At 29.6% G+C, this 13,077-nt stretch overlaps 2 protein-coding genes across 4 annotated transcripts in view; one reads left to right on the top strand and one right to left on the bottom strand.

Annotated features, from left to right (window-relative positions):
* Positions 1–374: 374 nt before the first annotated feature.
* On the bottom strand, positions 375–6,187 carry LOC149886699 (caspase-3-like). 2 transcript variants are annotated; one of them, XM_090091756.1, is made up of 3 exons: positions 6,085–6,187; positions 5,540–5,932; positions 375–1,110 (listed from the first exon to the last, which is right to left on the bottom strand). In XM_090091756.1, the coding sequence occupies exons 2-3, from the start codon at positions 5,892–5,894 to the stop codon at positions 560–562; spliced, it is 906 nt and encodes a 301-aa protein (XP_089947882.1). In that variant the 5' UTR covers positions 5,895–5,932; positions 6,085–6,187; the 3' UTR covers positions 375–559. The 2 variants fall into 2 exon arrangements, with proteins under 2 accessions (XP_089947882.1, XP_089947883.1); XM_090091757.1 differs by lacking the exon at positions 6,085–6,187 and adding an exon at positions 6,013–6,055.
* Positions 6,188–10,445: 4,258 nt separating this feature from the next.
* Positions 10,446–13,077, top strand: part of LOC149886698 (caspase-3-like) — a 5,801-nt gene continuing 3,169 nt past the window's right edge. Inside the window, exons 1-2 of one of the 2 annotated variants that reach the window (XM_090091821.1) lie at positions 10,446–10,548; positions 10,701–11,093. In XM_090091821.1, coding sequence (XP_089947947.1) covers positions 10,739–11,093 — 355 coding nt within the window. In that variant the 5' untranslated portion in view covers positions 10,446–10,548; positions 10,701–10,738. Of the gene's footprint in view, positions 10,549–10,579; positions 10,621–10,700; positions 11,094–13,077 lie in introns of those variants that run through there. The other variant, XM_090091822.1, reaches the window with a different exon arrangement.

The following is a 13,077-nucleotide window of genomic DNA, read 5'->3' as shown; positions in this document are numbered from 1 at the left end:
AAACATATGGTATCAAATGGCAAAAATAGCAATAATATCCTCAAAAAACTTTCAGCGCAACTTTCAGCAATAAAGGAATGCCATAAATTTTCTTTCAAATCGTCTATCCCTGAACCCTCTTCTATGTAGAGAATACTGATTTTAAAATGTATTTATTTTCAAACTTGTATTTCATGTATTTATTTCTCCATCACAGTATGTAACATTGTTGATTAATAAAAGTATAATAATCTTAAACTCAGTGGACCAGAGATGAATAGAAATAATGATTCATCTTTCTTAGCACTTTTAAAATTTATAATTTTAAAAGTATTAAGAAAGATGAATAATGAAGAAATACACGTTAACTTTAGATTGGCAATTCTTTTTTAAAATTGAGAATAGTTTTTGTGATCATAATGAAAATCATACATAAACTTAAATTTGTCAATTTATAAACTTTAAATAAATTTTAAATAATTTAATTTTTAAATTTATAACTTTATAAACCAAAAATTCTAAAAACTAACTTTTTACTAAAATAATGTCTCTACTTGAGACATAATTCAATGTTTTTTTTCTAAACACTATAACGGTGTCTTTTGGTAAGATATATCTTGCATCTGAGTTGACTTTCTTGTGAAGATATTTGCTTCTTCTTATATTCATCCCCATATAGACACATTGCCTCATTTACTCGTGTGAGCATACTCAAAATATCCTCTCTTTCAGAGTACTTTTTAAATATTGAAAGAAGGCAGGATATAAACCAAGAACCATCTGTGTTTGATTCATTGTATTTTTGGAGGGGATGATTTAGATATGAGAATGTTTTTCTTTTCTCTGTGGTTGAGTACGCTACAAGTGTATTTGTATAGGATAGCAAAAGTTTGGTACCTGCATCATGTGAAAGAGGTATGGAAAAATTTCGTGTTGGTACTTTTCCTTCATCATTCTCAGTACCACGACATGCTTGTACGAAAAAGAGTTTAGGTATTTGATCTTTAATTCTACTTTGTTTGCCGCTGAAAATTTCAATAATTTCATTTGGTGGTATTACTTTTTTATCAGAACAGATTAAACCTGTTTCATTACCATGAGTTGATATCAGCACCGCGATACAATCGTAATCTATATACATGTGTATATATATATATATATTTGAAAATACATTTACTTAAGCATATATGTATGTATGTATGTATGTATGTATGTATGTATGTATGTATGTATGTATGTATGTATGTATGTATGTATGTATGTATGTATGTATGTATGTATGTATGTATGTATGTATGTATGTATGTATGTATGTATGTATGTATGTATGTATGTATGTATGTATGTATGTATGTATGTATGTATGTATGTATGTATGTATGTATGTATGTATGTATGTATGTATGTATGTATGTATGTATGTATGTATGTATGTATGTATGTATGTATGTATGTATGTATGTATGTATGTATGTATGTATGTATGTATGTATGTATGTATGTATGTATGTATGTATGTATGTATGTATGTATGTATGTATATATGTATGTATGTATGTATGTATGTACATGGGCGCCGGCAGGATTTTTTACAAGGGGGGGCAAAATAAAATTCAACAGTGATATTTCAAAAACAACATAAATGCATTAATTAATCAAGTCATTTTATCAGACCAGTGACAACAAAAAATTAAAGAAAATGTAAAAATAAAAACACAAGGATTAAATCATTGTTATTCAGTAAAAACAAATTGTAGTCGTCTGCGTTCACTGCCAAACTTATTTACAATTTGTTCCATAAATTCAGATTTTCTGGAGCGTATTTTTTCACGATGCACGCTCAGCATGCAAATGCCAGACAAACGCTCATTGGACATGGTTGATCGTAGCCAAGTCTTCACGCGCCGCAATGTACTAAATGATCTTTCTACAGTACATGTTTTTGTTGGCAGTGTTATTAAAATGAGCAAAGCTTCACGAACAGCAGGGTAGAACACAGTCCTTGGTAGTAAATCTGTGAATTCGTTTATTGTGTTTTTAAAAGATTGAATGGCCCAAAAATCAAACCAAATTACACTATCGAGTTTAAAGTTATCAATTTTGTATACTTCATTGACAGTTGACATTTTCTCAATGAATTTTTCACGAGTTAAAGTTCTCATCTTCGCAGGATGAAGAAAACAAAGATTAAATTGAGCAATGTTATCTTCTGAGAACCGCGTTTGAAGCGAATCGATTAATGAATCGAGATAAGGGATATACATAGCCTGGCGAAAGTATTCCTCGACATTTGTATCCGTTGCTCCACAATTGTTTCGGTATAACTGCCTTGAACATTGCCTTGGTGGTGTTAGTTGAATGTTCAACTTTCCAGACAACTGGATCACTCTCTTGTAGATATCTTCACTGAAATGCATATCTGCCTTGTTACGGTGTAGGTTTATAACCAAGAGCAATTCGTGAATGTGCCTCTGTACTTGTGGAAGGTCTAGTTGAATTGCTTGAAGTGCTTGAGTACAGGGTTCCAGGAGAGCTGAGTAAAATGAAGAGATAATTAGTCCAAATAAAAAAGTTGTTGAGCTGGATGCTAACAACAACTGATGTGCCAATTGACGTGTGTTTCCGGTTGCTTCATTAGATAACACATCCAACTGGGTAAATATTTGATCAAAATTATCACAAAACACTCGTATGCTCTTATACTTTGCAGTCCATCGAGTCTCGCAGAGAAGAGGAACGTTGGGTATCATTGACCTTCTCTTAGGACTTTCACGGAAGAATGCAATAATTGACTTGATAGTACCAATTGTATTGCGAATTTGCGGAAGTGCACTCAGATCATTTACAACCAAGTTCAGTCTATGTGATGAGCAATGAACAAAAGCTGCCTTTGGATATTTCATTCTAATTCTTGATTGGACGCCGTTATCCTTTCCTGCCATGGTTGAGCAACCATCATATCCCTGACCTAACAGACGATCTAAATTGAGACCTAATGATAAACACTTGCTTAATATGGCGTCGGAAATTGAAGCTGCAGACATGTCGTTCAGTGGAACAAATCCAAGGAATTCTTCCCGAATCATTTGCTCTTTTGTTGGGTCGACAAAGCGTATTCCAATGGATAGTTGTTCTGTCCCTGAAATATCGGCTGTTTCATCAGCTAATACTGAGAATCCAATGGAGTTATTTGCAGCTGACACAATATCATTTACCAGAATCTGTTCAGATATTTTGATCAATTCTTTTTCGGTTTGATGTGATGTATATTTTGCATTCTTTGCAGCAGTATCAAGGTGATTTTTTATAATCTTATCACCAGCCTCAATTCGAAAGTTCAATAGCTGATGCATATTTCCTTTACTTCCTTCCTTCCCTCGCAGAGCCAAATCATTTGTTCCACACAACAAAATCGTTGAAAGGATAGAAAAGAGCTTCTGTCTGTTTGTTTCAACAATGCGTTTTACAGAATCATCAAGTTGACATACAATTTCTTTGTTTGGATTTCTTCTTACTGCCATGAAGTTTTCAGCATCTTGTTCAGAACACATATGCCATGACGATGACATGTAATTTCGAGCACATTCGTTAAAATCCTTATGTTTTCTTAAGGCTGTAGTAATAAATGCACCTTGAAAACCTCGATGTACCTTTTGTGGGAAAAGAATGCAATATATACAAACAGCACCTTTAAGTTTTAAAGAGTACGCCAGCCAAGGAGCATATTGAACCAACCATGCATGTCTAAACCGTCGCTTTCCAGCTTCATGTTCTGGCACATCTTTTTTAAAATCATAAGTTTCATGGGGCTTGAATGGCTCGGTAAGTATATGATACTTGAGATCATCATTAATTCTAGCTGTTGCCTGAATATAAAGTCCAACATCGAAAACTGAGTTACCGTTATCATTTTTACATTCTGATGATTTATCTCCAATCATAACCTCTGACGTTTTCTGCATGTTTCCATTGCATGCATCAACATCTTGTTGCTGTCTTGCATCACAATCGGTTTCACTTGGTGCCACTACCGGTTGAGGAAGAGTAATATGTTCCTGTGATTTATCGGAATCATCTGTAGTTGCAACACGTTTAAAATTGAAGTAATCCAAAATATTACTACTTTGTCGTTTTTTGGACATTTTTTTCAGTATTCTGAAAAAAAAATATTGTAAAAACCTAAATTTAGAACAGTCCACAAAATTAAATAAATTGAAGAAACTTTTTTTCAAATATTTTTTATGATATCAATCATATATTTCTGAATAAAGATTTTACATTCATGGTTGTTTACAATCAGTAAAAAAACTAATGTGAAGTAAACACCAAATAATGCTAAATTATATAGTGATATAATGATTAGTTAAAAAACATTAAATAGAAGTTAGACATTCCAAAAAACAAAACAAAAATTAAAATACAACAGGTTAATGCAAGTTAATCAAATTGAATATCTATAATTATAATAATCAACATTTAGCTAGCAAAAAACACAAGGTAGTAGTATTATTAAAATGAATATAACACAATAAATTGGAAAAAAATAAATAGAAATACAAACAAGAAACATTTTGCCAACAAACAAAAAAACAACAGCATAAAAAAGTAAATGAAAATGACACATTAAAAAATAATTTAAAAAATTTGATCACTGTATCCAATTCTTTCTTCGTTTGTTCGAAATTTATTTGTTTGCGTTACGAAAACAAATAAACTACGCAAATTGCGTAAGAACTTTGTTATTTTAATTCGATTTCTTTTTTTTTATTATTATTTCCTTTATTTTCCTTTTTTTTCTTCCTCTCTTCTTTTTGGTTTATATACTTCTCCTTTATCTATTGTTTTTTTTCTATTTGTTCCTTTTTTATTTTTCTATGATCTGGTTCTATCATATTTTTTTTTAAACTTTCATTCAAACATCTTTTTTTTAAAATATAAAATATGCCTTTATAAAAAAGCTTCCGCCATCGTGGAAGTCATTGCATTTGATAGTAATATTTCATTTAAACTCTTGTCATTTACATTACGGTTAGTAAACTATAAATGAATTAAATTGATAAGATATCGAAATAAAATCTTTTAACAGTTAAAAGAAATTTTGTGAATATTAAAGTTTGTTATTTTGCTTTTCCAGGGGGGGGCAACTGCCCCCCCTTGCCCTTGCCTGCCGGCGCCCATGTGTATGTATGTATGTATGCATGTATGTATGTATGTATGTATGTATGTATGTATGTATGTATGTATGTATGTATGTATGTATGTATGTATGTATGTATGTATGTATGTATGTATGTATGTATGTATGTATGTATGTATGTATGTATGTATGTATGTATGTATGTATGTATGTATGTATGTATGTATGTATGTATGTATGTATGTATGTATGTATGTATGTATGTATGTATGTATGTATGTATGTATGTATGTATGTATGTATGTATGTATGTATGTATGTATGTATGTATGTATGTAATACTAAACAAAACTGAAACAGCCTTTACTAAATAAAGCTATAAAAAGAGTCCACTTAAGATTCACCTAAGAATGTTAGTATTACCTTGTATCTTTTCATTTGAAACAATTTTACGGCATTCTTTTATCAGTTCATCTCTAGTGTAATCTGTATGTGATTCAGTAAAAAAGTTATTATCTTTAAAAAACTCCGTAAATTCTTTCGCATCATTGGCGGCTGCATAACGCGGTCTACAACAACCGATATAATTCACGCAGTTGAAAACAACCAAAAAGCCGTTTTTTACAGGGTAAGTCAAGTCATCGGCAGTACATCGTTCACGCGCTGGCGCATCAATATAATCTTGTGATAACTCAGTACAGTAATAAGTTTTTTGCTCAGAAAATAGCTCATTGGATTGTTTAAAGGGTTTTTCATACATGTTATTTTCTAAAGGCATGGCAAAAGTAGAAACTTCCCTTAGTTTGTTCTAGATAACTATAGAAAAAACAAAAAAGGAAATAAAATAAAATTTCATTAACGCATAAACTGTTTTTACTTATGAATACATTACTTACTAATGTGACTTGTAAAAAGTTTGAATGATTCGACTACAACAACGCAGCAATACTACAAAACCTCAAACTTACAATCGTGAGAATCTCTCGTTACAACAGAAATCCAAATGCTTTACGTTTGTTAATGAACAATATTTCGTCAATTTATATTAATTTAGTCAACGTAAATAAAGTTAAACGTAAACGTAAAATTCACTTTTTTAAAGAAAACTTTACCTCTGGAAATTACCTGAAAAAAAACCTCGGTAAATTTATTTCATTTGCAAATATGCTTTGCTTGACCAAAACTGAGCAGAGAATGCTTTAGAGAAGGAATAGCATGAGCTTTAAAATTAGTATAAAATATATTTGGACAGATGTCCAGAGAAAGTTAAAGATATGAAAAAGATATATGAAAAAGATTTGAAAAAAAGATACATGAAAAAGATTTGTTATATAGCACGTATATGAAAAAGATTTAAGCACTTAATCTACCCTGCGGGCATACTAACATTTAATCAACGTTTAGTAAAAGTTCGCCCAAAATGTTTAAATTTAATTTCGTTTTGATTTAGAACGTAAGTTATTCGAATGTTCCGTTTAAACCCTACTTAAACGTTCGTTTTAAACGCCGTACGAATGTAATAAATGAAACGATCGTCTTATTACTTTTCAGTATTTAGTATAACACTCATACTAAATATTGAAAAGTAGTAAGAAAACATCTGATTATACATTTATGCATTTAAAATTGTAATAGGACATGTCCAAATAAATTTTTTTACAGGTTATATAAAACTTAACTAGCTTAACTTATATAAAACATTGTGAATATAAATTGTAATAAAAACAACTCAATAAAACAATTGTACTAACTACTTAAAAGTAATCTAAAACGATCGTTGTCTAAATTTAGACGTTTAACTTTTCTTAGCTTCGACGTCAAAAAATGTTAAGCGTTGTCTAAATATGTATAAAGGAATTAAACTTCAAAAAAGTCTTGTTTATTTATTTTTAAGTTTGACAAAAATACACAGGGCCGCCGAGAGAGGGGGGGCCAAAGGGACAGTTTGTCCCGGGCGGCAGATGTCGATGGGGCGCCAGATGCCAAAGTAAAATAAAAATAGTTTTTTTAATCTTAAAATGCCATAATTGAAATGTATATATTACTCGCGTTATATCATTATTTTTAATTCCTCGAAAAAATAACAAACTGTGAATACAATTTAGAAATAATTCTATTCAGAATTTAGAAAGTAATAGTAAATATTTTTCAACTCTTTACGATCAACTTATTTATGGTAATTCATGTTTAAGATTTATATTTAACTATTGAAATATTGATTTATGACATTAGCTTTTTGAGATTGAGTTTATAATTTTTTAATGAGTTTGCGTAGTTGACAATGCTATTATTTTATTGATGCGTACGGTTATTTACAGTAACTGTTAATAATGAATCGTAAAAAACTTTCTGGTGCCCAAAATAGGGCATTGGCTTCCAAAAGGGTAAAAGAATGTGAAAAAAATAAACAAATGCTCCGAGAATTACGTTGGTTTGAAGGTGATTTAGTAGAAATAAAAATATAACATATATATATATATATATATATATATATATATATATATATATATATATATATATATATATATATATATATATATATATATATATATATATATGTGATTTTCGAAGCAATTTACAAATATTTTCGAAATTAATCATTTTTCACACAATGCCAATATCCGTTGCAGAGGGTGAAAGATCTTTTAGTAGGCTTAAGATTATAAAAAACCATTTCAGAGCCACCATGGGACAAGAGCGACTTTCAAATCTTATGATCTTGTCTATTGAAAATGATCTCGCGAAATCATTGTCATATGATGAAGTAATTTATAATTTTGCCTTGAAAAAAGCTCAAAAATTTTATTTAAGTTAGGAATTGTTTATGCTGCGGTTAGTTAGCAAAAAATGAAATAAAGTTAAAGTAGCTATAAAGGCATAATGTACTTTTTTGCTTCTATGCTAAGTATATATATTAAAAGTACTACATCAACCCTTTTTCTGTACAATAAATTACTTGGTTGCAATGTTATACTCCATTTTGCAGAGGGAGAAAATATTTTATTTTTAATTAAGAAATGTAAACCTATGATAAGTTGAATAGGGCTTTCAAAGAGCATAGCGCCATCTGATTAAATTTTTTTAATATTTCTAAAAAGATTAGAAGAATATAAAAGTAGTGAAGCAATTTAAACGATTTTATTAATCTTTCGGTGCTCTATCCACGGCTCCTCTTGTACCACTGTTGATTTTTTGTATTTAATTTTTTGCATCCACTTGCTAAAATCTTTGGATCCTTAATCCAACATTTAGTGTAAACATTTATACTGATTTAATTGTTTTTAGAATGTGTAATGGAGAAGCTGGATTGATCAATTTAAATAAAAACGATGACGAGGATCACCATGAAAACGATCTTGATGGCAATAATGATTTTTAAATTGTCATGAGTTTATATGTATTTTCAGGGCCGCCGAGAGCCTTCAAGCCGTCCGGGACAAAACCTTTTTTGGCGCCCTTATAGATTTCGCTTCATATATATACTTAGCATAGAAGCAAAAAAGTACATTATGCCTTTATAGCTACTTTAACTTTATTTCATTTTTTGCTAACTAACCGCAGCATAAACAATTCCTAACTTAAATAAAATTTTTGAGCTTTTTTCGAGGCAAAATTATAAATTACTTCATCATATGACAATGATTTCGCGAGATCATTTTCAATAGACAAGATCATAAGATTTGAAAGTCGCTCTTGTCCCATGGTGGCTCTGAAATGGTTTTTTATAATCTTAAGCCTACTAAAAGATCTTTCACCCTCTGCAACGGATATTGGCATTGTGTGAAAAATGATTAATTTCGAAAATATTTGTAAATTGCTTCGAAAATCACATATATATATATATATATATATATATATATATATATATATATATATATATATATATATATATATATATATATATATATATATATATATATATATATATATATATGTTATATTTTTATTTCTACTAAATCACCTTCAAACCAACGTAATTCTCGGAGCATTTGTTTATTTTTTTCACATTCTTTTACCCTTTTGGAAGCCAATGCCCTATTTTGGGCACCAGAAAGTTTTTTACGATTCATTATTAACAGTTACTGTAAATAACCGTACGCATCAATAAAATAATAGCATTGTCAACTACGCAAACTCATTAAAAAATTATAAACTCAATCTCAAAAAGCTAATGTCATAAATCAATATTTCAATAGTTAAATATAAATCTTAAACATGAATTACCATAAATAAGTTGATCGTAAAGAGTTGAAAAATATTTACTATTACTTTCTAAATTCTGAATAGAATTATTTCTAAATTGTATTCACAGTTTGTTATTTTTTCGAGGAATTAAAAATAATGATATAACGCGAGTAATATATACATTTCAATTATGGCATTTTAAGATTAAAAAAACTATTTTTATTTTACTTTGGCATCTGGCGCCCCATCGACATCTGCCGCCCGGGACAAACTGTCCCTTTGGCCCCCCCTCTCTCGGCGGCCCTGTGTATTTTTGTCAAACTTAAAAATAAATAAACAAGACTTTTTTGAAGTTTAATTCCTTTATACATATTTAGACAACGCTTAACATTTTTTGACGTCGAAGCTAAGAAAAGTTAAACGTCTAAATTTAGACAACGATCGTTTTAGATTACTTTTAAGTAGTTAGTACAATTGTTTTATTGAGTTGTTTTTATTACAATTTATATTCACAATGTTTTATATAAGTTAAGCTAGTTAAGTTTTATATAACCTGTAAAAAAATTTATTTGGACATGTCCTATTACAATTTTAAATGCATAAATGTATAATCAGATGTTTTCTTACTACTTTTCAATATTTAGTATGAGTGTTATACTAAATACTGAAAAGTAATAAGACGATCGTTTCATTTATTACATTCGTACGGCGTTTAAAACGAACGTTTAAGTAGGGTTTAAACGGAACATTCGAATAACTTACGTTCTAAATCAAAACGAAATTAAATTTAAACATTTTGGGCGAACTTTTACTAAACGTTGATTAAATGTTAGTATGCCCGCAGGGTAGATTAAGTGCTTAAATCTTTTTCATATACGTGCTATATAACAAATCTTTTTCATGTATCTTTTTTTCAAATCTTTTTCATATATCTTTTTCATATCTTTAACTTTCTCTGGACATCTGTCCAAATATATTTTATACTAATTTTAAAGCTCATGCTATTCCTTCTCTAAAGCATTCTCTGCTCAGTTTTGGTCAAGCAAAGCATATTTGCAAATGAAATAAATTTACCGAGGTTTTTTTTCAGGTAATTTCCAGAGGTAAAGTTTTCTTTAAAAAAGTGAATTTTACGTTTACGTTTAACTTTATTTACGTTGACTAAATTAATATAAATTGACGAAATATTGTTCATTAACAAACGTAAAGCATTTGGATTTCTGTTGTAACGAGAGATTCTCACGATTGTAAGTTTGAGGTTTTGTAGTATTGCTGCGTTGTTGTAGTCGAATCATTCAAACTTTTTACAAGTCACATTAGTAAGTAATGTATTCATAAGTAAAAACAGTTTATGCGTTAATGAAATTTTATTTTATTTCCTTTTTTGTTTTTTCTATAGTTATCTAGAACAAACTAAGGGAAGTTTCTACTTTTGCCATGCCTTTAGAAAATAACATGTATGAAAAACCCTTTAAACAATCCAATGAGCTATTTTCTGAGCAAAAAACTTATTACTGTACTGAGTTATCACAAGATTATATTGATGCGCCAGCGCGTGAACGATGTACTGCCGATGACTTGACTTACCCTGTAAAAAACGGCTTTTTGGTTGTTTTCAACTGCGTGAATTATATCGGTTGTTGTAGACCGCGTTATGCAGCCGCCAATGATGCGAAAGAATTTACGGAGTTTTTTAAAGATAATAACTTTTTTACTGAATCACATACAGATTACACTAGAGATGAACTGATAAAAGAATGCCGTAAAATTGTTTCAAATGAAAAGATACAAGGTAATACTAACATTCTTAGGTGAATCTTAAGTGGACTCTTTTTATAGCTTTATTTAGTAAAGGCTGTTTCAGTTTTGTTTAGTATTACATACATACATACATACATACATACATACATACATACATACATACATACATACATACATACATACATACATACATACATACATACATACATACATACATACATACATACATACATACATACATACATACATACATACATACATACATACATACATACATACATACATACATACATACATACATACATACATACATACATACATACATACATACATACATACATACATACATACATACATACATACATACATACATACATACATGCATACATACATACATACACATGGGCGCCGGCAGGCAAGGGCAAGGGGGGGCAGTTGCCCCCCCCTGGAAAAGCAAAATAACAAACTTTAATATTCACAAAATTTCTTTTAACTGTTAAAAGATTTTATTTCGATATCTTATCAATTTAATTCATTTATAGTTTACTAACCGTAATGTAAATGACAAGAGTTTAAATGAAATATTACTATCAAATGCAATGACTTCCACGATGGCGGAAGCTTTTTTATAAAGGCATATTTTATATTTTAAAAAAAAGATGTTTGAATGAAAGTTTAAAAAAAAATATGATAGAACCAGATCATAGAAAAATAAAAAAGGAACAAATAGAAAAAAAACAATAGATAAAGGAGAAGTATATAAACCAAAAAGAAGAGAGGAAGAAAAAAAAGGAAAATAAAGGAAATAATAATAAAAAAAAAGAAATCGAATTAAAATAACAAAGTTCTTACGCAATTTGCGTAGTTTATTTGTTTTCGTAACGCAAACAAATAAATTTCGAACAAACGAAGAAAGAATTGGATACAGTGATCAAATTTTTTAAATTATTTTTTAATGTGTCATTTTCATTTACTTTTTTATGCTGTTGTTTTTTTGTTTGTTGGCAAAATGTTTCTTGTTTGTATTTCTATTTATTTTTTTCCAATTTATTGTGTTATATTCATTTTAATAATACTACTACCTTGTGTTTTTTGCTAGCTAAATGTTGATTATTATAATTATAGATATTCAATTTGATTAACTTGCATTAACCTGTTGTATTTTAATTTTTGTTTTGTTTTTTGGAATGTCTAACTTCTATTTAATGTTTTTTAACTAATCATTATATCACTATATAATTTAGCATTATTTGGTGTTTACTTCACATTAGTTTTTTTACTGATTGTAAACAACCATGAATGTAAAATCTTTATTCAGAAATATATGATTGATATCATAAAAAATATTTGAAAAAAAGTTTCTTCAATTTATTTAATTTTGTGGACTGTTCTAAATTTAGGTTTTTACAATATTTTTTTTTCAGAATACTGAAAAAAATGTCCAAAAAACGACAAAGTAGTAATATTTTGGATTACTTCAATTTTAAACGTGTTGCAACTACAGATGATTCCGATAAATCACAGGAACATATTACTCTTCCTCAACCGGTAGTGGCACCAAGTGAAACCGATTGTGATGCAAGACAGCAACAAGATGTTGATGCATGCAATGGAAACATGCAGAAAACGTCAGAGGTTATGATTGGAGATAAATCATCAGAATGTAAAAATGATAACGGTAACTCAGTTTTCGATGTTGGACTTTATATTCAGGCAACAGCTAGAATTAATGATGATCTCAAGTATCATATACTTACCGAGCCATTCAAGCCCCATGAAACTTATGATTTTAAAAAAGATGTGCCAGAACATGAAGCTGGAAAGCGACGGTTTAGACATGCATGGTTGGTTCAATATGCTCCTTGGCTGGCGTACTCTTTAAAACTTAAAGGTGCTGTTTGTATATATTGCATTCTTTTCCCACAAAAGGTACATCGAGGTTTTCAAGGTGCATTTATTACTACAGCCTTAAGAAAACATAAGGATTTTAACGAATGTGCTCGAAATTACATGTC

This window comes from Hydra viridissima, unplaced genomic scaffold (genome assembly GCF_058129835.1).
Source record: "Hydra viridissima isolate aposymbiotic clone 2 unplaced genomic scaffold, HvirCarnegie_v1 scaffold_6, whole genome shotgun sequence".
NCBI classification, from domain to species: Eukaryota; Metazoa; Cnidaria; class Hydrozoa; order Anthoathecata; family Hydridae; genus Hydra; species Hydra viridissima.
The sequence above is the reverse complement of the archived record's forward strand: the minus strand, read 5'-3'. Positions and strand labels throughout refer to the sequence as shown.